The 24,300-nt window shown below is 49.6% G+C and overlaps 2 protein-coding genes across 4 annotated transcripts in view; one reads left to right on the forward strand and one right to left on the reverse strand.

Moving 5' to 3' along the window:
- The window catches only part of Ptk2b (protein tyrosine kinase 2 beta), a 124,671-nt gene extending 106,924 nt beyond the window's left edge, over window positions 1-17,747 (forward strand). The window contains exons 21-31 of one of the 2 annotated variants that reach the window (XM_013349262.2): window positions 577-781; window positions 3,143-3,251; window positions 4,813-4,878; window positions 6,960-7,085; window positions 11,984-12,130; window positions 12,237-12,272; window positions 12,585-12,627; window positions 13,866-13,912; window positions 14,509-14,646; window positions 14,885-14,965; window positions 16,748-17,747. In XM_013349262.2, the coding sequence (XP_013204716.1) occupies window positions 577-781; window positions 3,143-3,251; window positions 4,813-4,878; window positions 6,960-7,085; window positions 11,984-12,130; window positions 12,237-12,272; window positions 12,585-12,627; window positions 13,866-13,912; window positions 14,509-14,646; window positions 14,885-14,965; window positions 16,748-16,963 (1,214 nt within the window). In that variant the 3' untranslated portion in view covers window positions 16,964-17,747. The remainder of the gene's footprint in view (window positions 1-576; window positions 782-3,142; window positions 3,252-4,812; window positions 4,879-6,959; window positions 7,086-11,983; window positions 12,131-12,236; window positions 12,273-12,584; window positions 12,628-13,865; window positions 13,913-14,508; window positions 14,647-14,884; window positions 14,966-16,747) is intronic. The other variant, XM_005355490.3, reaches the window with a different exon arrangement.
- Window positions 17,748-18,013: 266 nt separating this feature from the next.
- Chrna2 (cholinergic receptor nicotinic alpha 2 subunit) overlaps window positions 18,014-24,300 on the reverse strand; it is an 18,821-nt gene continuing 12,534 nt past the window's right edge. For both annotated transcript variants that reach the window (XM_026783185.1, XM_005355493.3), the window contains 2 exons: window positions 21,121-22,144; window positions 18,014-19,998 (listed from right to left, as the gene is read on the reverse strand). In XM_026783185.1, the coding sequence (XP_026638986.1) occupies window positions 19,873-19,998; window positions 21,121-22,144 (1,150 nt within the window). In that variant the 3' untranslated portion in view covers window positions 18,014-19,872. The remainder of the gene's footprint in view (window positions 19,999-21,120; window positions 22,145-24,300) is intronic.

The raw sequence follows: 24,300 nt of genomic DNA on the forward strand, positions 1-24,300 counted from the left end.
GCTTATCTCCCTTGTGAACGCATGTGGCAAGCAAGTACTACACCTGCCATGCCTAAGGACTATGTGGGAAAGGCTTCGAGGGATATTCAAAGAAAACTGGCCAGTTTCTTTTGATGAAGATGTCCAAGGAGAGAGAAGGCCCTGCGGGGTCTGATGGACACAGCGCACTGTGTAAGATCCACTGGCCCTGCCGCTGTTTCTGGAACACTCATTGTCTTTCCCATCTTCCCCCTGAGGAAATTAAGACTCAGCTGAGTCGGGGTGTGCCCAAGATCACACAGGCAACACGAGTCTGTACTAAGTTTATAACTTCACTATGAGAAAGTTCTGACAATCCAGATATGCCCTCCTCTGGATCCCCAGAACCCTAGTAACTCCATGGGGAAGGTTCTTGGGAGTAGACCATGGTTCATTTACTACAAGTATAGGCTATGGATGTCTGGGGTGGATCATTGTGGTGGACAAGCCCTCAGAGGAGAATGCTTCTCCTCCAGTGGGGACCAATCGCAATGGCTGCAGTTATCCCTGGGGAGGGCAAGCTGACCCCTCCTCTGAGCCGTCCCCCTCTGCTCTCAGCTGTGTGTATGTGGGAGATCCTCAGCTTTGGGAAGCAGCCTTTCTTCTGGCTTGAAAACAAGGATGTCATCGGGGTGCTGGAGAAAGGGGACAGGCTGCCCAAGCCCGACCTCTGTCCACCTGTCCTTTACACGCTCATGACCCGCTGCTGGGACTATGACCCCAGCGACCGGCCCCGCTTCACGGAGCTCGTGTGCAGTCTCAGGTGAGCAGAGGGTGTGGAGCTATGGGTGGAGGCTGAGGCTTTCTGCCCTTCAATGTTACATGGGGCTGTGGCCTCCAGCCTTGTGCAGTGGGCGCCCTTGTTCCCCCTTGTCAGCCAGGAGAATTCAGGTTAAAGCTGGTGACTTGACCCCCTAGTGGTGACAGGTAGAATGGAACTCATACTAGAATGCCCTCCTGATCACTGCAGGGTAGGTGCCCTCTCTTTTAATAGAAGTGTAGTGGGTACCAGAAAGTGTTGGAGGACAGAAAGTTGAGACCAAGTTCACTGCCCCATGCAAGCTCAGAGATGAGGCCAGCGTGGTCATGGAGCAGACTGCTCGTGACCATGACCTTTCTTGTCCTCCCCTCCACTCCATATTCCTTCCCAGTCATGAGAGACCTGTGATTAAGACTGTGCCCCAGGAGTTGCCTGCCTGTTTTGTTTGGGCATCAGTGGCCTAAGGCTTGGCTTCTTAGTGCCCAGCTGCTGTTTCTCCAGTGCCAGGGAGTTACTAGTGGGGGGATGTCATCTATCTTGGGGGTTCAGGGTTCCCCTCTTCTTAGAGGTTCAGGGTTTCTGCTTGCAACTCATGAGTGGCCCAACTTGTTTTGGTTTCCTTTAGGGTGGGGATCAGCACACTTCTGTTAAGGACCCAGATAGTAAATATTTGGGGCTTTGCAGTCTGTGAAAGTCTCTGTTGCAACCACTTGTCTCTACCATTGCAGTCAGAAGCACTGCTCGAGGAAGAAGCTGGCTGTCTCTGATAAAATTACATCTGCATACACCCAAACTTGGCAATACAAAATTTTACAAAATTCAATCATGAAAAAAACATGGTGGCCATTATTAATTTGAGACCATGCAAAAATAGGTAGGAGGGCAGGCTTAGCTTGTGGCCACCATTTGCTGACCTTTGTCATAGGGAAGCTTGATTAGTGATCTTAGATAATGTAGCAAACACTGTGTGTGCGTGTGTGTGTGTGTGTGTGTGTGTGTGTGTGTGTGTGTGTGTGTATGAGTGGGTGTATATTGGGTTCAAGCCCAGTGTTTGGCGAATGTTATGCAAGTATTCTACCACTGAACTACACTCCCAACTCAAATGATTTTATCTGAGGGTAAGAAAATAAGCCACAGCCAAGGCAGCACGTGCTTATAATCCCAACACTTGTAAGGTATAGACAGTAAGGTCAAGATCATTCTCAGCACAAATATTTTTATTTAAAAGTCTGATGGGAGGCCGAAGGGAGAGACTTAAGAATGCCCAGGTGAGAATGAGCCTGCATTTGTTTGTGCCATAAAGTCTCTAACACGATCTGTGAAACTGTAATCTTAGAACACCTGTCTGCTGCCTCCTCCCTCCATGATGCTCCTGAATAGTTCTGCACCAGCTGTGGGTCCTTCCCAAGGAAGACTTAGAAAGCCAAATTAATTGAAAGATATAATGTGAAAAGACAGAAGGTCTGGGGTGGGAAAAGGTGGGGTCTTGAGAACCACAGAGAGTCTTGGTCATTGCCTGTCTCCGGGTAGACACTCCCACTCCTTGAAGAGACTCAGAGCCTAGAAGAGCTCAGATGCCTCCTTCAGGCACAGCATGGTGGGCCTTCCTCCAGGTTCGAAAAGGGTCCAATTAGCACTCCCCAGTCTTGGGTCAAGCTCTGAGAGCCTTGCACAAAATATTAGTGAATTTACAGAATCATTTGATGGATAAAATACATAGTAGGCTATGGACACATATGGACACAGTGTGTGTGTGCGTGTGTGTGTGTGTGTGTGTGTGTAAATTGGAAGGCACATGTGGTAACATGGTATACATTTGACAATATGTAATACTTAGTGTTCCTTTGAGCACATGGACTTGAAGATCATGCAGTGATTCTAAGGGTCTCTGGGATGAGAAGCACTTCACTAGGAGAGAAAGGCAGGGCTTCATGATAGCTGAGAGAACTGCAGCCCCAGAGTGTGCTACAGAGGGAGACGGGGAGTATCTAACACCATGGCGAATCCAGGCCCGGGTCATAAATTCAGATGGGACGTTGGAAATATCCACAGAGCTTGTTGTCAATAGCAGATGCAGGAAGGCTGGAGGTGGGGAAGGTCGCTCTGTGGCCAGCTTCTACCACCTGTTGGGCTGGCTCTGTAAGGATTTCTATCCATTGTCCATTCACGTGATCCTCTCAAACCTTGGTGCAAGGGTAAACTCAAGATCCATATCCTAATCTCTCTCAGAGAGGTCTCCCAAGTCTTCTCAGTGGGGAACATGTAGGTGGAAGTGGGATCTGGTAGTTCTCATTTAAGCCTCTACTGGCTTCAGTGTGTCCCCTTTGACCCTGTTTCTCTCTGTCTGCCTGGACTCCTTGACAGTGACATTTATCAGATGGAGAAGGACATCGCCATAGAGCAGGAAAGAAATGCTCGCTATAGACCCCCCAAAATATTGGAGCCCACTGCCTTTCAAGAACCCCCACCCAAGGTAAGTCAGGCCCGGGTCTCATTACTCCTGCAGCCACAGCAGAGCCCTTTGGGGCCCAACTGCCCTTTCCTAACACAAGGAGCTGGCTTCTCTACACTCCTCTTTCAGCTCTGGACCCACCCACCAACCATCCACAGGTGTCCCAGCAAGAGAGAGCTGAGTCAAGCACACAGCCCATGGGGAAGCTGAATCAAGAGCTATCCTTAACCATTTTTTAAAATGTTTTCTTTATTATTATCTATACAGTATTCTGCCTGCAAGCATGCCTTCAGGCCAGAAGAGGGCACCAGATCTCATTACAGATGGTTGTGAGCCACCATGTGGTTGTGGGAATTGAACTCAGGACCTTTCGAAGAGAAGGCAGTGCTCTTAACCACTGAGCCATCTCTCCAGCCCTCAAGAGCTGTCCTTTAGAGCTCCCTGTGGAAGCCTGTGTGCTTCTGGGGTGGCAGATCAAGAGCCCAGTATAACAAGGAAGGGGAATCGCCTGAGCTCCTGAGATACAGGCTCTATGTCCAAGCCTGTAGTGATAGCCTGGACTCAGGATCCAGGACCCTACCAGCCACCACCAGATGCTTGGATTTCCAGAAACCAATCCTGTATTAGCTAGAGCTGACAAAGCAGAATGCCACAGGCAGAATGATTTGAATAACACACATCCATCCCTCCCAGAATCAGGAACTTGGAAGTCCACAGCCTTAGTCTCTGGGGAGGGTCTGTGGTTGCTGTTTTCCTCATCGCTGTGGTGAGGCATCCAGCGAAAATAGTCTAAAGAAGGAAGGGATTATTTGGACTTTACATTTGAGATTAGAGTCTATAATAGTAGGGAAGGCATGGCAGTCTGAGGTCACATGACAGTTGCTGTCAGGAAGCAGAGAGGTGGATGCTGCCTCTGAGGTAACTGCCTTTTTATGTGGTCCAAGATCCCAGCCCACAGAATGATGTCCCTATGTCTAGAGTGAATCTTCTCTCAGTTAATTTAATATAGAACCCCACCCCCAGAAGACATACCCAGAGTCTTGTCTTTTTGGGGATTCTAGACCTGTCAAACTGACTATCAATATTAACGGTCACAGTGTCCTTTCCTAGCTCTCAGAGGGTCTTCTTCTTGCCGTAGCCTCACTTGTCAGGGAAGATGAGAAAAAATGAGAAGGAATCTCATAGTCTCTAGTACATGAATCCCATCATGGGATGACCTCACCCAAACCTACTCCTCCCTCAAAGACAGCGCCTTATAACACTGTCACACTGGGAGGTAAGATGCCAGTATACAAACAGGCGCAGTTGGGAATGGGCACAAAGGATGAGCCCATATCAACACCCAGTCTGGTTCAAGACCCTTTCTCGTAGTCTCTCCTGCATGTGCTGTCCTCTTTCCTGCCTACCACTAGCCAAGTAACTAATGCTCAATGTATGGCTGCAAAGTGAATCCAAGGGTAGTTCTCTTCTCATCTTTCCGTGGTAAACAGAGAGAGCTGCCTCTGGCCTGATGGTTGCTTTGGTGTATCCTTTTGGCTGAAGCCGAGAGTCAGACTGACATTGCCCTGTGTTCTCTTTCTAGCCTAGCCGGCCCAAGTATAGACCCCCTCCGCAGACCAACCTGCTTGCCCCTAAGCTGCAGTTCCAGGTAAATGTGTAACTAGACGGTGGGGAGCTTTGCACCCCACCCTCCTCAAGGTCCTTCCTGAAATCCCATGCCTACACGTTTGGGGTGCAGCAGCAAACACCTGCTTAGGGGATGGAGATGCCTGGGTTGGCTCTTTCTTGGTAGCCAAGAGAGAATTTCAACTGATATCAAAAGAACAGAAATTCAGTTTTTCCAGAAGTTCTGCCTGCAGCCCAGTCCAGCCATCTGCAGTGTCTGCTGCTTCCTGTGCCTGCCTGCAGCTGCCTTCCTGTCTCCCTGGCTTCCCTGACCTCTTACCCTGAACAGAGCCTTCTGAGAAGGAATTCCAGGGTGCTGGGGATGGGTGATGTCCCATAAACTTGAGTGTCTCCCATGATTCTGTGCAGAGGCTCTGGACAGGACCTAGGTGGCCAGTGAAAAGAGAGCGGGGGCCCATCTAAGCTGTCTGTATCCATCACTGCCAGCCTTGAATCTACCCAAGGCTGTAGCGTGTGACTCATGTATCCCTGCCCTGTGTCACTCTCTTGCATCTGGGTGAGATACGGCACAGCTTCCTGCCTTTCCTATCCCTACCTTCCCTAGCACAGAGTTGTGGCTTCAAAACAGAGCATCCCAAGGAACAAGTATCAATGTTAGCTCGGCTGATGCTCCACACAGGAGGAGTGAGCCCCCAACCATGCTTTCCTTGTCAGGGAGATGGCCCTGGGTTAAAAACAAGCCCAACCGAGAATGGACATGTCTTGTAGGAGGTGACAACATGCCATATATATATGAGCTGGTGAGATGGTTCAGAGGGTAAAGGCACTGCTGCCAAACCTGATGACCTGAGTTTGGTCCCCAGAACCAACATGGTGGAAGGAGAAATCCAATGTCCAGAATTGTCCTCTGACCTCCACAATCATTATATGGTACACATGTGATGGCACACATGCGCGTGCACACACACACACACACAAAGTATTAAGGAAACATTTAAAGCAATTATTGTTATACTGGAATGGTGGCTTTGTGGTTAAAGCACTTGCTGGGGAAGGCATGAGGGTTGGAGTCTGAAGCCTCGGAGCCCGAATAAATGTCAGGTGAACATGGCGGGCGACTGTCTGCAATTCCGAAAGTCTTAGAAGGCAGAGATGCGGAATTCCCAGAGCAAACTGGAGGGTTTTGAGATAAGCTCTGAGTTTGACCATGCCTTAGTGAATAAGGTGGAATAGTGATTAAGGATGATTCCTGACATCAATCCAGGGCCTCCATACATAATTCAAATATATGAGCACATGCATATACACAAAGAGAAGACATATTCTCACACACACACACACACACACACACACACACTCACACACTCACACACACACTTCTGGGTTTTGACCCTGTGGGATCAACCAACCAATAATGGAAAATGTGAAAAAAAAGAAAGAACAAAGCCCATATCTGCATGAAATAGGTACAGATTTTTTTTGTCATTGTTCCCTAAACACTATAGTGTGCCATTCACATAACCTTTCTATAGTATTAAATATCAAGTAATCTAGAGTGCTCTACATTACATCGGAGGACAGCTGTAGATAGACAAATATAACACCATTATACGAAGGGATTCCATATCTATGGTACATCCTGGAACCACACATCCCTAGGACATTGAAGGCTAACCACGTGTGTGTGTGTGTGTGTGTGTGTGTGTGTGTGTGTGTGTGCGCGTGCGCGCGCGCATACACGTGTGCATTCATTTATCTACAGACTTATCATAACCTATGTCACAACTATGAAACAAACCCTTTACAAAGGGTCCTGAGGCCCCACCCCTGGTCTCAGAAGATGAGTTGGCTGTGAGCATCCTCCCGTGTGAAGAGCACTGTGCAGGAGGAGTGTCTGGCAGATGAGAGGCCACATTGCTCTGCCACACCTCTTCATCAGAGCCAGGAAAATAGCACACCCCATCCTTTATTCGCCACGGTAGAGCAAGTCTTCATTCCCATGGTTCACGTTCGTCCTTTTTTTGTGCTCCTGTTCGTAGCAGCTAATTGTCTACCCTCTTGCCTTGTTCCTGTGCCTTGTGCTTCTTTGCTTCTCATGAATAGGTCCCTGAGGGTCTGTGTGCCAGCTCTCCTACACTTACCAGCCCTATGGAGTACCCATCTCCTGGTAACTCGCTGCACACCCCACCTCTCCACCGGCACAATGTCTTCAAGCGCCACAGCATGCGGGTAAGAAGGACTCTGCATGCTGGGTGTCGGTCTCGCCAAGGAGGCTGCTGGAGGGAGGTGGCTTGGGAAGCGCTCTGTGTTTCCATGTGCCAAGCAGACTCCAAAGGGCTTCTGTGGCCCTCTTCCCTTTGCAAATACATCAGCCAGACAGGACCTGCTCTTGTCCACACTGGTGCTGCGGCCAATGATGCCAGACTGTCTCTCTTTCCTGAGTTCCAGGAATCAGGTATTCCAGGCAGTGGGCAGAGCATAGCAGGGCCTGGGGCTGCTGTGGAATAAAAGGATCCTGGAGGTTGCCCCCTGGGCTGCATTCCTGACTGATTACTTTGGTTGTGAAATCTATCCCTGGGGGAAAAGAGTTCCTCAAGGTGGCTTTCCCTGCTGCTTCTGTGAATGGTACTTGAGGGTGTGAAGGGTAGAGGCTGGTGTGGAGACAGGCTCAGGAGTCCACTCCCTGCAGCCTCTGTCTCTTCAGTGACTGCTGAGGACCTGAAGGCTTCATGGACCAGATGGTCTGGTCTTCTGTGCAGAGCATCTTTGCCTGCAAGCGGATGTCCACCCCCACCAGCCATCTCCCTTGTGGGTCAGTTGCTGTGAGCGTCTGATATATTTTACTAAGTTATGAAACAGACTGAAACACCATTTTAGCTTTTGCTCTATATGTATGTACATTTCTGACTCAAGAGACATAACTCTAACACTCTATGTGGAAAAGAAAAATGTATGTTTATTCCAATACCTTTGAGAAACATAGGCGATTATGTTGATATGCTTCTGGGCTGTTATTCTTAATTTAGTGGAAATTTGAAATGGGCATAATTTAGAATTCCAGGCGGTAAGATCTGTTATGAAATCAAAGTTCCAAACTCACTCTATTTTTCTCTCTTACATTAAGTTAACCAATTTTTGACTTCATATGTCCTTAATCATAATTAACCCGCAGTTTTAAGAATGTGTTATAATTTAGGCAATGTTCACCGCACCCCCCTCCACCCTGGACCCTTTATTTATAGTTAATTAAGTTTTGGAAGCTTTGTTTAAAATGGCATTCTTTTGGAAAGAGGCTATTTAGTGCCTGCGAGGGGCAGCACCGCCTTTGTCTGACTGTGATTTCGCTGCCAGGACTTTGTTCAGTTCCATAAAGGCAGCCTGTGCAGCCTTCTGTGGCAGGGTATTAGAAGTGGTTGTCCTACGGGAGCTCTGCCTGAAAGAGCATGATGGAAATTTCTTTAAATAAGTTAAAGAAAAGAAGTTAAAAGTCTAAACGCCATTTTATGGTATAGATGAGAATGGATCTTTCTAGCGGCTTGCTGACAAGAGATGACAGGTTTCCCATGGAACTCCCAAAAGCATCTAACAAAGATTCGGAGATGGAAAAAAAAATGATTTCCTCTATAGCATGGCTCATCTGGGAGTCTGTGGCACCTCACACAGGGATGACAGTAGCCATCTCCTTCCCTGAGGATATTGCAATTCAGTAATGAAGTTCAGAAGGGTGGACCAGCATGCTGTCCTGGGTGCTGAAGGAAGAACCGGGAGGCTTTGCCTTCCTGGCCCAGATGCAAACTCACCTGCATTGCTCCCAGGAAAGCTTTGGACAGGGAAAAACTGGAATGCAGGGGATGAACAAAAAAACAGCAAGACTGTAGAAAAAAGTTATTGGGGGGGGGAGCACTGTTTTGCTAGAACAAGGAAGGTTTTATGTGGAGGTGTAAATGAGGCAGGAAGGATGAGGCATAAGCAAATTACAGAGAAGAACTCGTGAACACTATTCTGTAGCCCAAGTTCCTGATTCCTTCCAAGAAGTGTAGGTGTGTGTCGCTTAGGAAGAGTACCCAGAATGCATTTCGACCAAACTGCAGCGTAAAGAGGTTTGAGGTTGCTATTATTAGAAGTATTGGAGCTGGGGAGATGGCTCTGGGGATAAGGCACTTGCCATGCTAGCCTGAGGACCAGCGTTTGGAGCCTTAAACTCACTTAAATGCTGGGCGGATGTGGCGGCCCCCTGTCATTCTGGCTCTAAGAACACAGAACATTCCAGGAACTAGGTGGCTTGGTAGACTAGCCCATCTCCATGAGCTCTTGGTTCAGGAGAGAGAAAGAGAGAGAGAAAGAGAGAGAGAGAGAGAGAGAGAGAGAGAGAGAGAGAGAGAGAGAGAGGAGAGAGAGAGGAGAGAGACAGGTGCCATGACTCAAGGATATGAAGAACAACAGGAAGGTGGGCATCTCCACCTCCAGCCTCCATACACGTGTGCTCCTGTAACACACTCCTAGCATGCATACAGACATGTATGCACATACTTACACAGATTAAGGATAAAGCAAACAGGTTCTCCATTTACTCTGTATTATGTCATTATAAGGCATCACAACAAGCTTTTCAGCGTGTGTTTGCTAAAACCTTTGCTAAGGTCAACTCCGGAGCATACAGCACATATACCCAATGGGAATCTCTTAAGACCTGTAAGATTATATGTAGATTTGGACTCCAGCAACTCACCCTATCATCATTTAATCTCATTCGTTCTGTGTATCTAACCCTGTATTTAGAACCTTTAACACCACTATTTATTAAAAACCTGAGGTAGCTATTGACCCTAACAGTCACCCACATTGGATTTAGCTGGAGACATTTTTAACTTTACTTTTACCAGGTAGTGGTGGTGCATGTCTTTGATTCCAGCACTCAGGAGGCAGAGGCAGGTGGATCTCTGTGAGTTTGAGGTCAGCCTGGTCTACAGAGTGAGTTCCAGGACAGCCGGGGATACACAGAGAAATCGTGTCTTGAAAGCAAAACAAAAAGTGTTTGCCTCCATTCGAGTCTGTTTTCTTTTCCTATAACAAAATACCTGAGGCTGGAACGTCACACAGAAAAAAGGTTTATTTATTTATTTTTTTTTTAATTAAGGAAAATCACTTTTATTTTTTTTACTGAATATTCAGGGTTTTATTTTTTTTTTTTTTTTAAATTTATTTATTTATTAAGGATTTCTGCCTCCTCCCCGCCACCACCTCCCATTTCCCTCCCCCTCCCCCGATCAAGTCCCTCTCCCTCATCAGCTTGAAGAGCAATCAGGGTTCCCTGACCTGTGGAAAGTCCAAGGACCGCCCACCTCCATCCCAGTTTTGGAGTGCTAAGAACATGGGCAGGCACCCACAGGGCTCCACTGAGGGCTTCCTGGCCACATTATATCGTGGTAGATAGCACCATGTTAGGGACATAAATTCCATGTTCTGTCTGTTATTTATTTAACCCTGTGAGAACAGGGACATAGCGGTTTTTAAAAGTTCTGTGCTCCCAGCATCCAGCTCTATGGCTGCCACATAGCTGCTTGACAGCTGCCAAGTGGATTGATGAGTGATCCTCAGCTTTCCTTACGTTGTGACCATTTAATACAGTTTAATAGAGTCATGTTGTGGTGACCCCCCCCAACCATAAAATGTTTCATTGCTACTTCTTAACTGTAATTTTTCTATGGTTATGAAACATAAAGTAAGTATCTGTGTTATCCAGCAGTCTTAAGTGACCCCCGTGAAAGGCTCATTTGGTTCCCTCCACCCCCCGCCCAGAGGGGTCAAGACCCACGGGTTGAGAACTGCTGCCTTAGATGACTATTGTAAGAAATGTAGACCGGTGATTGAATCTGTCTGAGTGATGGGAAGCATACCCCAGCATGGCTATTTGAAGCTGGACTGTAACAATCAGGCCTGTGTTATAGGGCTTAGTGGAGAACGCTTCAGAGGCCTGGTAGATGTGTGGCTTGTTTAAGTATTTATGACTTTTTTACTTAGCATTTTCTTTGAGTGACCTATAAACCGGCCACGTCAAAGGAAAGGGGCTGTGTGGATTCATCATAATAGGATACCTGAGACTGGGTAACTAGTTCATCCATGTGTTAATGGCATTAACTTGTTCAAGAAGTCAGCACCTCCATATCTTTAAGTCACCCCACCTCTCAGCAATGTTGCACTGGAAATCAAGTTCCTGACATGTGAACTTTAGGGGGCCACATTCAAGCTGCAGCAGGAACCTCTGGTGTTCATGTCACAAAAGATCCCTGTCACTGGTACAGGGTTTCGCCATGCAGAGGACACACACAGCCTTCTTCCTCCGGTAGACACAAGAGGCCAAGGTGCTCACTCACAGTAGATAAAATACAAAGTAGTTCAGAGGGACGGAGAAAAGAATTATACAAATGCACCCCGAAAAGATTGAGGGAAAGTAGGAAACATCAACACCCACATAGGGTGATAAGACCAAGAGTAAGTCCAAAGCCCCACAGGTGAGTGAAGATGGGGTTAGGACTAGCGAGGAGGAAGCAGCCATCATCTCGTGTCTGTGGAGTCATGCTTCTGAAGGGCCCATCATCCACCTTCTCTCTTAGCTCATTCCTTTCTTTTAACCTCTGGTCGTACCATTCAAGCTGTTACCTTACCCAAGAGCGCATGGCTGATGGGCACAAACAGTCCTGTATGCCTGGAGCTCATGGTGGCCCCACTGTAGGTAGAAGCTTCCAGACCTGCCATCACAGTGCTTAGGGGGAAACAAATTCCAAATGGTTTAGGAGCTGGCTTTGTTTTTCTGATTCTATTAAATGTCAGTAGCCACCACAAATGCCAGCCAAAAAAAAGGGTTGATGGTTGAAAATCAAATGAACAGATCATGTGACAGTCTGAACCCACTGCTCTGGGATCTGGCATCCTGTTGCTGTCAGGCGTGTGAATGAGGCTGAGACCAGAGCAAAACTCTCTGCGTTCGCATCCGTGGTTGTGGGGCAAGGGCCAGACAAGAGAAGAGCAGCAGGCAATGCCAAGGTTTGGCTCCCCTGAGACCCTTCAGCAGACCCTCCCTGGTCCAGGCCCAAGAACGGAGCTCATTGCAGCTGTTGTCCTCACAGGAGGAGGACTTCATCCGGCCCAGCAGCCGAGAAGAGGCCCAGCAGCTCTGGGAGGCAGAGAAGGTCAAGATGCGGCAGGTTCTAGACCGCCAGCAGAAGCAAATGGTGGAAGATTCCCAGTGGCTGAGGCGGGAGGAGAGATGCTTGGTGAGTGGCTCCCCTCTTTTCCTACCCAGGCGGAGGGATGCTCCCCCAGCGTTCTCCAGACTTTCTACTCTGGAACCTAAGTCTTCTGCTTTGGTCTTCTCTGCAGGACCCTATGGTTTATATGAATGACAAATCCCCATTGGTAAGTTACCTTGAAAGGCCTGTCAGAGCCACAGCCTACAAAAGCCTTATTCACCCAGGTCCCCTTTTCCAGACCCGTGGGTCTGCCTGTCTCTGCCCTTTAGGTTGAACCCATGATTCTCTTCACCTGAAAGTCAGTGGGACTCATATTGTTAGTGCTGTCTTGGGCCTCTAGAAAGGTTATTTGGGGTCAGGAGCTCCAGGGTCCCCCCGTTCATGGCTCTAATGGCTAAACTGGAAGGGGGTGTGATGATGGAAATAAGATGTTCCCTGTGCAGAGTAGTGACTCCCTTCTCTCTTCCTTTTCTTACAGACCCCCGAGAAGGAGGCTGGCTACAGTGAGTGCTTCCCTGGGGGTCAGTTTCCACCTGGGGTGTGTTGGGGGTCTGGTCTTGGCCTTGCTCACTGTCCTGCAAGGAGTACAGGGCTGTCTTTGACATTTAAGAAGAAAAAGTCACCATTTACCTTGTTTTATTTTGAATGTGTGGAGTTACTTGGATTTGGGAAGGAGACTCCCCTTCAGCTCCACCCAGCCCTTCACTCTCTATCCACCTCTGCTTCCATACTTGGCAGCTCCTTTGGTCCCCCTTTCCTTTCACCTCCCATCTTCATTTCTTAACTGAGCCTCAAACGCCCTCCCCATTTCTGTTTTCCACTCACCCTATGGGGAGCCCTTCGTTAGGTCTAGACTTACCTTCCCAGACCCTGGTCTTCTCCAGGCCAGAGGGATCGAAATGTCAGAGTCACAAAGACCTCTCCAGAAGCCTCTACTGAAGGCAAGGAGGGGCAGAATGGTGCTGTTGCTGCTGTTGCTGTTGCTGCTGCTGCTAATAGTCACAACGAACTTAGCACAGCCCTAAGTCACTCACAAATGTTAACCTACTTCGTATTCTACCAACACTATGGGGCCGATGCAGTCTCTCTTTCTGTCACATATGAATCAGAGGCTTGCGACCATGAAGCCACCTGTTTAATAGCACCTGACTACTTACTAATTAACTCAGCTTGGATTTGAGACCAGATGTTCTGGGTTCAAAGGTCCTTTCGGAGCCAACGAGCTCCTTCTCCAGATGAAAATTAAGACTGGGTGGTGTAAGCGGCTGCCTTGGATGAACGAGCCCCTGTGTGGTGGTTAGAAGCAAGATTACTGGCTTGCAACTTGGCTCCCTGTCACAAGAGCTCCCCCAGGTTGTATGTGCCATTCCTCCTCAGAGGAGAGTCAACAGTACAACACACCATCACACAGTCTTAAATCACTGCGCCGGGGTGGACCGCACAGGCTGCCGCCTGCAGACTGTGGGCTTCTTGCCCATCTTGGAGGGAGCACATCAAGCCTTGGAGTCTCTCCCATACTCACTGCATTCATTATTCCCTGCCTTGACTTTCTGTGCCATAGACAGATCTTGTCCCCGGCTACTGGGAAGTCAGGAAGGCCTGGGACGCTGTTTCCTTGGTCATCTTCCTGGAGTTTGGGTTTTATACTCTTGGGATCTCTTGATGGTAGAGAAGGGCGATTGGCTTGATTATAAGAAAGTAGAAAAAAGAAAGACCAGGTACTGAGACCTGCACTTACTCCCTGTCCTTCCTATTGTAGTGGAGTTCACAGGGCCCCCACAGAAGCCACCACGGCTCGGTGCACAGGTACGTATTGGGGTTACAACTGCCCCAAACCATAGACCTGAGATGCTCAGAGGCTCTTGGAGATAATCCAGTCCAGTGTCATTGTTGCAGAGATAAGGCCCAGAGAGCAGATGCACCTTGCCTAAGGCCTCTTAGCTAATTCATGACAAAATGGGGAAAGGGGACCAGTTTTTTAGCTCCTGGTCTCTTCCCTGACCAGGGAAAAGGTCTCATTGGTCCAGTCTGCTCTCAGGAGTATCAGGGCCTTTTCTCTTCCTGAGCTCTCCCCCATATTCCAGCATCCTACTATCCACTGGAAAAATAGTCTGAGAAATGTTAAGACAGTGTGGGCCCAAAGACCAGACGATGTTTAGACCAAGCTGGTGTGACTTTGTGTCTTATTAACACACCAACATTTTGTTTGGCTTCCCCAGTTGAAGAACGATGATCCCAGAGGCAAGAAAGGGGGGGGGGCTCTACCCCTGGGACAGAGTGCTTGTTGCAAAGCAGGGGTCTTTACACAGGTTGATATCTGTGCATTCCCAGGAATGAATTATAGTGATAGGGGACCCTTCTGGCTCCCCATGGGCCGCTGGCCATCCATCCCTCCCTTTCAGTCCATTCAGCCCACAGCCAACCTGGACAGGACCGACGACGCCGTGTACCACAATGTCATGACACTGGTGGAGGCCGTGCTGGACCTCAAGAACAGGCTCAGCCAGCTGCCCCCTGAGGACTATGTGCTGGTGGTCAAGGTGACTGACAGGGTGGGGGCGGGTCAGGGAGCTAGGGCTGCCCACCCCGGCCCTAGAAGGAAAACTCCTATGCCCCACCCGTTGGCCAGTCCCACAGACCCCAGAGGAACAAGGGAACCCCTAGGGAGTCCAGTCCTAGGCAGTCTCAGAGGACAGATGCCCAAGTGCAGTCCTGGGGTGAGGGGGAGAAGCTTTTTCAAAGGGCAAGTGAACAGTTGCCCGGCTCTTGCTCTCTTAGAATGTGGGACTGAACCTGCGGAAACTCATCGGTAGTGTGGACGATCTCTTGCCCTCTTTGCCGTCATCGTCTAGAACAGAGGTGAGTGTCCTGGTTCCCAGCCATGCCTCCTGTGCCTCCTCCTGTCCCTGGCTGTAATTCCTTCCAGAGGCTTACTGCGGCCCCCTGGGAAGCCTCGAGTCTCCCAACAGTTGCCTCTGCAGAGTGTCAGAGCAGTTAGCACCAGCGAACTGAACCTGCTCTGGTTCCCAGCGAGAACCCCTGTGTAGGTCTCTAATAGTCTCAGTGGGCAGATGCATGGAGGAGCACTCCTTCCTCTCTCCTCCGCCAACATCCCTTACCTAGCAACCCTCTGCACTTAGCTTAAGACATATATGTCATAGATAGCAAATTACTGCTAAAGTCAAGGGCAAGTCCTGGTTCTCTGATGGAAGGATACCTGTGGCAGGCAGAGTAATGTCCCCAAACTGGTGACCCATGTGCAGAGTATCTGACATGGCAAAAGGAACTTTACTGAGCTGGTAAAATTAAGGATTCTTGGAAGGAGAGGATATGATGGAGTAATCAGAGGGAGGGGGGTCAGAGTCAAGGGAATGGGAGGGCAGCAGCTGAAGTCAGAGGGATACCAGTGCTGGAAAGGGGCCACGGCTAAGGAAGGTATAACTGTGGAGCTGCAAAAAGCTTCCCTGTCTCTCCTGGACTCTCTAACAGGAGCATAGCTCTGTTGATGACCCGCTACAGGACCCATATCAGGATTCTGACCTCCAGCACTGTTCGAGAATGACCATGCAAAGCTTTCACAGCTATCTTCCTGTAGCCATGGGAACCGGATCAGTTCCTTGTCTAGATAAGTGCAGTGCATAGGTGCCTTGACTTCTAGCGGTCATCTATGTGGCCCATCCTATCGTGTGATCTCTACTGCCTGTGCTTGCCTAAGGCAAACCAGAACAAGGGCAGGGCTGGCTGTCCTCTGGGTGGCAACAGTGACCTACGAAGGAGTCCCAGCAGGGCAGGTGCTGCCAGAAGACTAAGATGGCTCCTGAGAACCTGGACAGCTCACTGGGTGAATTTCCCAGTGCAGGTCTGCTGGGAGGGTTTGCCATGACCAATGTATTTACTCATTTCATGAGAGAGATAGCTTACAACGATAGTGCTGTGTGTTCGTCATGCTAAGCACAAAGCGATGCGATGGTTAAGTAAATAAACATGGGATCTGGTCTCTCACCTTGACAACAGACAGTCAAAGCATAGTGTGTCAAAATACTCCAGAAAAATGCCCAGAGAAAGGAAAGGTTTATCTGGCTCGTCGTGGTAGAGAAGGTACAGTGGGCACGGTGTGAGGTGGCTGCTCACATCACAGCTGAGTGGGGAAGGCAGAATGGTAAACGCTGGTGCTCAGCTCACTTTCTCCAGTCTATTCATTTCCAGACCTCAGCCCATGGTATGGCGCCACCACATTGGGCGGGGGGGGGGAGGTCTTCCCTATCCGGGGAGGCTCTCACTTCTGTCTAGAAGCTCCCTCACCAATGCGCCCTGTGGTTTGCTTCCATGGTCACTCTAAATGCCATCAGTTTGATAACGAAGATTATCCATCAAAGTAGGCGAATGTGTTTGACCTCTGCCCAGCATGCAGGGATTGCCGCTGTAATGGAGGGCACGCCCCTGTTCAGTCAGGCATGGCTGGCGCATGGTTGGCTTGGGTCTGGGGTGTCTGCTGCTTTGATCTTTCTAGACCAACTCTAGCCTATGCAGAAAGGTGAATTCAGCCCAGGTTGGGGAGTAACTGGCTCCCAGGGAGCTTCTGATGCCTTAGCCTTTCCAACCCATCCCTCATTCAACCTGTCCTGTCTGCTTGCCTGCCAGATCGAAGGGACCCAGAAACTGCTCAACAAAGACCTGGCAGAGCTCATCAACAAGATGAGGTTGGCTCAGCAGAATGCTGTGACATCCCTGAGCGAGGACTGTAAGCGCCAGATGCTCACAGCTTCCCACACCCTGGCTGTGGATGCCAAGAACCTGCTGGATGCTGTGGACCAAGCCAAGGTTCTGGCCAACCTGGCCCATCCACCCGCGGAGTGATCGAGGGAGGGGCCGCCTGCCTGCACCTTCTGTCCCAACCTGTCATGGCGTACCTTCCTTGCCTTGCCTTTGGTCCTCTAGGGAAGGCTGAGAAGAGTCTTCCCCTCACCATTTTGCACGAGTCCCCCTTCCCCCACCCACCCTAGACTGTGCTACGCCGGCTGCACCTGGACAGAGAAGACTCTGGGCACAGACACAGGGTGGGGTGACATAGTTCATAGGGGTACTACTGCCAGACACTCCCTCCTACCCCAGCCTGGGTGCTGGCGTACCATTGGGGTCACAGTTGTACCCCTACCAGCCATGATGGCTTTCTGCATGGACATTTGAGAGCCAGTATTCCTCTTCCTCTTTATCCCTCAGGGGACCCCTGATGCAGAGGGGACAAAGAGGGGCTTTATTGTAGAGAGGCTGGTGAGATGAGGGCTGGGCCTGGCTCTCTTGTACAGTGTACATTGGAATTTATTTAATGTGAGTTTGGCCTGGACGGACAGCCGTGGGCCTTCGTCCAGGAACAAACCATTCTGGCCGCAGGGCTCTGTGTTTTTATCAAGCCCAGCGCCTCAGGGAAGAAGCAGAGAGTCGGAGGTCAGAACGGGACTTTGAGTCCTCCCTGCTTTCCTCTTCTCCCTCTTTTCTTCTCCCCTTTTCTTACTCCTCTTTTTCTCTCGTCCCTTTTCACACCTGCCCCTTTCCTTCCCCGTACGTTTGTGGAGAACATTCCTTTACCTCCCTTCTTTTTGACCTGTGGTTGAATTAAAATCATTGCCATTTGCTTTGTGGTCAGCTTGCCTGTGTTGTTTAATGGATCTGCTCTTTGTAGGAGGAAGCTGACCTGGAACCACAGCCCATGAGAAGTGGGTGGTGGCCTCCTGCCCTTTGCTCCACGTAGGCTGTCGTGGCAGCTCATCCAAAAGGAAGCTTTCCAGGAAGACACCGTGTAGTTCACTCTGTGGGACACTTCTCCCCTGAGACTGTCCTCAAACCACCTAGACTCTGAGGGGACTAGATGATGCCAGTGACAGCTGAGGTGGCAGGAAGGCATGACAGTTTTGAGAGCAACCATCTCAGCTTTATTTCAGCATTTCACTCACGTGCAAGGAGGATGGGAGATGTGGACAAGCATGCAACAAAGCATCTCCCGTGAGGAAATCACATCCGAGGGCTTAGAACAGGTGGAGGGGAGGCCACAGGCTGCCTTCACTGGAGGAAGGAAGAGCCAAGAACTGAATTAGTGACTGATTAGGGGCTCATGGGAACTGATAGCAGAGTGTTCCAGTGAGGCCTTTGGTGAGCAGGGTTCCCTTGGGTCTGTCAAAGCACAGTGTGTGGGGTTCAGAAGGAGAACACCCTGAGACAGACACACCAGAAGCTTGCCCTACTCTGCTTCCTGCCTTGGTCTCTATATCTATTAGCAATCAGGGATGTCATTGCTGTAAGCTTCTGAGGGACTCCTCAGGGACTGGACAGTGTTGTGAGAGGCCCGATCCCCTGGGCTCCTATGCAGTGGAGGGCCTTGTGATATTCCAAGTGCAAGAGTAAACTGCACAGAACAGTTCAGAGCAGGCTAGCCACCTGATGGGACTGCAGAACGGTTGCTTGGGGAAGAAACGTCCCTGAACATTGGATGGTATCCAGTGGTTCTGGGGCCCAGAGTAGCCAGGCTCGTTTCTTTCCACTACTCAGAACGAATGGTCCAGGTGCTGAGTTCCGTCACCCAGCGTGGGGCTGGGCTGGAGAGAAAACAGAAGCAGAGGTTCTGCCCTAAAGGAGTGTGTAATCTAAAGAGCTTGAAGCAAACCTTCAGTTCCTAGGCAAGGCATGCTGACAGAGCAGGGAATTGAAGGACCAGGGCCTTTGGGTGACAAGAGGGTACCCCCAGTGGAGATTGACTTCTTGGTGTGTCCACTGATGATTTGAAGGTGGCCCTGATCCCTGGCCGCAATTACTAGTCCTCTTTGTGGCACAGAATTGTGAGACATGATGCTGAGGGCAACCTGGGGTTCAAAGGTGCTTTCAGATGAATCACAACCCAGCCACTTCCACCCAGCCACATGCCATTCCTCTGCCGCAAGCCTCCACCACGACCTCTAGACCAGTGGTTCTCAACCTTCCTAGTGCTGTGACCCTTAATACAGTAAACTCCTTATGTTGTGATGACCCCCCCATCATAAAATCATTTCATTGCTACTTCATAACTATAATTTTGCTACTGGTAGGAATCATAATACAAATACCTGCTATGTAGGATATCTAATATGCAAAAGGGGTCAAGACCCTTAGGTTGGGGACTTCTGTGCCTCACTCCTTCTGGAAATAGTCTTGTCCTGTTGATATTTGCCTCACAAAGCACACAGAGACGGGTTCAGAGAAGACCCCGAACTTCTTCCTAGGTCTGGATTAAAGATACCCACCCTGCCTTCCCAGACTCCCCACCCTGCTTGTCCGGCCTGACACTCTGAATCCAAAGTGCTGTTCGAAGCTCTCCTGCACCAGGCCCTTTGTCCCCATGTGCCCATTCTTGGGGTGGTGTTCTAATTCCCTTTGCCCTGGTCTGACCCCTCCGTCCCTTTGTTTGATCCTTTGGTCATATATGGCTCCTGCTCCTCTTTCAGGAATATCTTATTCTTCCTCATGTTACCACCACATTGTCAGCTTCTGTAAAGCAAATGTCTTCACCGTTTCTGGTTCTCCAGCATCCCTAAGCAGGTGTCATGTGGAGTGGTCTCAGCATGTGGCACAACAATATCACTGTGAGCTGTTCCAAAGAGGGTGTAAAGTCTAAACTAGTTTGGGGGCCTCGGAGAAACTCTGCAGACAGATGGTATTGACCCAAAAGAACATTCTAGAGATGGCTTCAGTTAGAGAAGGCCAGAAGTCATCTTGGAGCCAACACAAGGGACTTGAGATCAAATCATCCCAGCCAAGAATGGAGGGAGGAAGAGCCCGATGGTCCCCAGAAAGCAGACAATAATGAACAGCCAGAGGAATATCCGGTCTATCACCATGGCCACGTACTTCCAATCTTCCTTTACCTGAAATTAGAATCAGGCTTACAGTAACAAAAGCCAGGCTTTGGGAAGAGGATGTGTCCCTCCCATGTCCGGCCCTATGGAGGCAGCCGTCACCAGCTCTACTGAAGGCTTGAGCAGTTGAGGTCATCCCAAGCATAGAGATGGGTGGAGGGAGAAACAGGCTTAGCTCAAGGCTGACACATCCCTGGGAGTCCCATTCTGTCCTTCCCTATGTCCATGTGCTCCCAGGTATAGGAGTCCGGGGAACACAAGGAGGTGCTAGGGCCACCAAGAGGGCATGGACCCTCCAAATCAGCAGAATTTAAATGTAACTCATAGTAGTTACTTACGTAACTGCCAAATCCCGTGCTACCTTTCCACCCACCTGCAGGGGGCAGAAGAAGCCGTTTGTGGCCCAGGGCAGGCCAGCATGGAAGAGCTGGGGTTCTGGGGCTCCTCCACTCATAGGCCAAGCCAGAGGGTCTAAATTCTTAGACATTTACAAATGAACAATTAATGTTCTCACCTACTCAAAAGGTCGCCCCATTGTAAGTTCAGGTCTTTCAGCCCTCGCTTGGTTGGTAAGGGCATACATAAGCAGGTTTTGAACACTAAGTACTACAGGCAGCACTGGGGAGGGGAGCCCCCTGGCTCAGCTGAGAATCTGCAGGGCTTATGAGTGAATAGGGTAAGGTCACAAACTGCTCAGAGCCCAGATGAAGGAGACCTTCTATGGCAGGAGAGTGTGGAGGCCAGCAATGCACTGAGTTGATGCATTTGTACTTGGTTTCTGTCTCTTGCTCCCTGCCCCCCCCCCCGAAAAGCTGATTAGCAAAGTCAAAGCAGAGGGGGACCAGCAGCTGAGCTGGGCAGTCTCTAATCACTCTCTCCCAGTTAGGTTGGGCAGAGGGCAATGTGCCCTGTGGTATCCTGCCATCTGCCAGGAAGTGACCGGCTAACCTCCGGCTAGAGTACATCTCTCTCGTGATTGTCTAGACTCCTCAGACAATACTGGGGAAGACAAGTGCTTACAGGAAGGAAGGGGTTATCGAAACCGACGCCCTGGAATGGGACTGTTCCCTACTAAGCTGGCAGAATCGCCCATGGGGGGTAGTGGAGAATCCCTCCCTCTACCCAACTCACCGAAGAGTCGGCATCCTCAGACCTCAGATGGTCAGCAATGTAGTGTACACCTTCTAGTGCTTTCTGTATCTGAGGGGACAGCACGATCTCGCTATCCTGAGAAGGAGCCTTGAACTCAGGCTCCAGGGCCCTCAGATGCAGGCTGCCATGGTCATAGAGGATACCCATGGAAGCATCTGGGAAGCCTGCACATGTACAAATATTTTCATCTTCCTCCTCTTCCTCTGTCTCCTCCCTTCCTTCGGCATCCATGTTGGTCTCTAGCCAGTGATAAGCAGGGTTGAGCTTCAGACCGGGAGAGTCATGGAACTCCATAGGTGGCAAGGGTCGGTTCATCATCAGCCACTGGGGCACCCGGCCTAGCAGGGCCCCCCTCACCCAGCGGGGCATATTGTGGGTGCTGGGGGAACGGTGGTGTACATTGAGCACGAAAACCGTGATGACAATGGAGAGGGTGACGAAGATCATGGTGAAGAGCAGGTATTCGCCGATGAGCGGGATGACCAGCGAGGTGGACGGGATGATCTCCGTGATGAGCAGCAGGAAGACGGTGAGCGAGAGCAGCACCGAGATGCACAGGGTGATTTTCTCCCCGCACTCAGAGGGCAGGTAGAAGACCAGCACGGTGAGGCAGGAGATGAGCAGGCACGGGATGATGAGGTTGATGGTGTAAAACAGGGGCAGCCGGCGGATCACGAAGTAGTAGGTGACGTCAGGGTAGATCTCGGCACAGCAGTCGTACTTCTTGCTGTTATAGGTTCCCGTGGCGTTGATAATGGCCCACTCGCCGCTCTCCCAGTATTCCTTCAGGTCCACCGTCTGCTCCATCTGCTCCAAATCAATCTTGGCCTTATCATACGTCCAGGAGCCAAACTTCATCTTGCAGTTCTGCTGGTCGAAGGGGAAGAAGGTCACATCGATGCTGCAGGAGCTCTTGTAGATGGCGGGGGGCACCCAGTGCACGGTGCCCGTGAAGAAGATTTGGGCCTTGGTCATGTGGGTCACCGCAAACTCCCCGTCTGCACTAAGGAGAGGAGACAAGCTTGGGTCCTGCATATCTACCTCCTTCAGGAAACTGGCAGCAGGGTAACGGGGTAAACAAAGTCAGCCATTGACTGGCTAAGTAGGGCTATTCATGGAGTGTGGGCATCTCTGCTGCAGACAGATGTATCATGAGTCGTCTTTGCAAATACCATTGTTGTAATTGCAGAAACAAAAATTTTAAAGAATTAAACAAGAATCATCATTGCCATTTTGACATTGTACTTACATATCTGACTGTCCTAAAGACTGTACTTCCACTGTACATGTTTAGAATCATGGCACATTTATAGTCTGAACCCCTATTTTTATCCATTTAGAGTGTTGAAGTTCTTCTGGGTTTTGTTGTTGTTTTATGAGACAGTCTCACTATGAAGCACAGGCTGGTCCACAATTTGCTGGCTGGATTTGAACTTGTGATCCTCTGACTTCAGTATCCTAAATTCTGGGGTTACAGGTATGCCCCACCATACCTGACTAGGGGGATGACCTTTTAGGGCTTTCCGTCACTGGCCAATGGGAAGTCAACTCCAGAAGGGGAGGGCCCTGGCTTTGGCACCAAGTTCTGCTCCTTTCCAGAGGAGACCTAACGCTTTGGCTAGTGGGGAAATTCCTTGCAGCCTGTGCATTCCGCGGAGTATTTGAGGCCAGTTTCATCTACCAGGATCTGTACCTGCGGGATGTAAAGTGTGACCCCTGGCCTTGGGGAACTACCTGGAAATGAGAAGAATCCACACAGCATCACTGTACAAAAGGGTATTTGGAACGCTCCCGAGACCTGGAAGGACTTCCGTCTGGGCTGAACAGGGTTGCGGTAAAAGCAGTCATTTAAAAGGCTTTGGCTTGTCAAAGGCAGTAGGATTTAGCTGGGAGATGAGACAAGAGTGTAAAAGCAGAAGGGCTCACAGGAGGAGACTGGCAGGCAGGGCTTCAGTCTGGGTCCCCCTGGGTGGGAATGTATTCTAGTCTTTAAACTCCATCCCTAATTCCTATATTAAACCCAAATCTGTAGTGATGATTTTAGTCATTTCACATAACTACCACTAGATGGCAACAGACTCCCATTTGGGGCAGGAGACCATGTGATTTCATTGACCTTTTGCCTATTAACCCGGAGGCGTGTTTATGGGGCACACACTTAAAATGCCTACAGCAGTTTGACTAGACTCTGTTCTAGCAGAAGACCTTCTTGTTGCCATCAGGAATCAGTGACCAACATCTTCTTGGCAATTTCAAAACCCAGACGCAACCGCCGCTCGGACTTTGCACCTGATCTCTGTCTCTCAGAAGCAGAAACTGGAAGGATCCTAGGTTCCAGCTCAGGGCACAGAGATGGGGTGTGGGGGCTGGGGTGGCATGACTCTGCAGCAACAGCAAATAGCAGCTACTTGAGGGTTGACTGCCAGCAGGGGGTGGTGGTGTGACTGACAATGCTATCCAAAATTATGTGACCTCTCCCTGTCCCCACCGAGAACTTTCCATGCTCATTTGTATTTCAAGAAAGTAGCAGTGTGTCCCAGAGACCTGCTTTAGACATGTATTAGCAGGAGAAACTGCCTCTGTTTAAGTGTGCACGTCTGGACTTCTCAGTGAAACCCTACTTAAGCAGAAAGGAAAGAACAAGTTTTAGTTTCTTTTATGAGAAATGTGTGTGCGTGTGTGTGTGTGTGTGTGTGTGTGTGTGTGTATGCATGCATGTGTGTGTGCACATGTATGTGTGTGAGACTGTGTTTATATGAATGCATGTTTATGCATGTATGTATGAGTGTGTGTAGTGTATGTGTGGGGGTGCTGGTGCACATGTGTGCATGTATGTGGAGTATGCACACAAGTTGGGGGTGCTGGTGCATAATTGAGTGTATATGGGCCTGATGTCAAGTGCCTTTCCTTGATCTTGCTCCATCGTGTGTGTGTGTGTGTGTGTGTGTGTGTGTGTGTGTGTGTGTGGTTTTTCAAGACAGGGTTTCTTTGTATGACCCTAGTGCTGGAACTCACTCTGTAGACCAAGCTGGCCTTGAACTCAGAGGTCTACCTACCTGCCTCTGCCTCCTGAGTGCTGGGATTAAAGGCATGCCCAGCCTGCTTTTATTTCTTAAGACAGGATCTCAAGATTCTTAGACTTCCCATTTTGGCTAATCT

This window comes from Microtus ochrogaster, chromosome 17, assembly GCF_000317375.1.
Source record: "Microtus ochrogaster isolate Prairie Vole_2 chromosome 17, MicOch1.0, whole genome shotgun sequence".
Taxonomy (NCBI): domain Eukaryota; kingdom Metazoa; phylum Chordata; class Mammalia; order Rodentia; family Cricetidae; genus Microtus; species Microtus ochrogaster.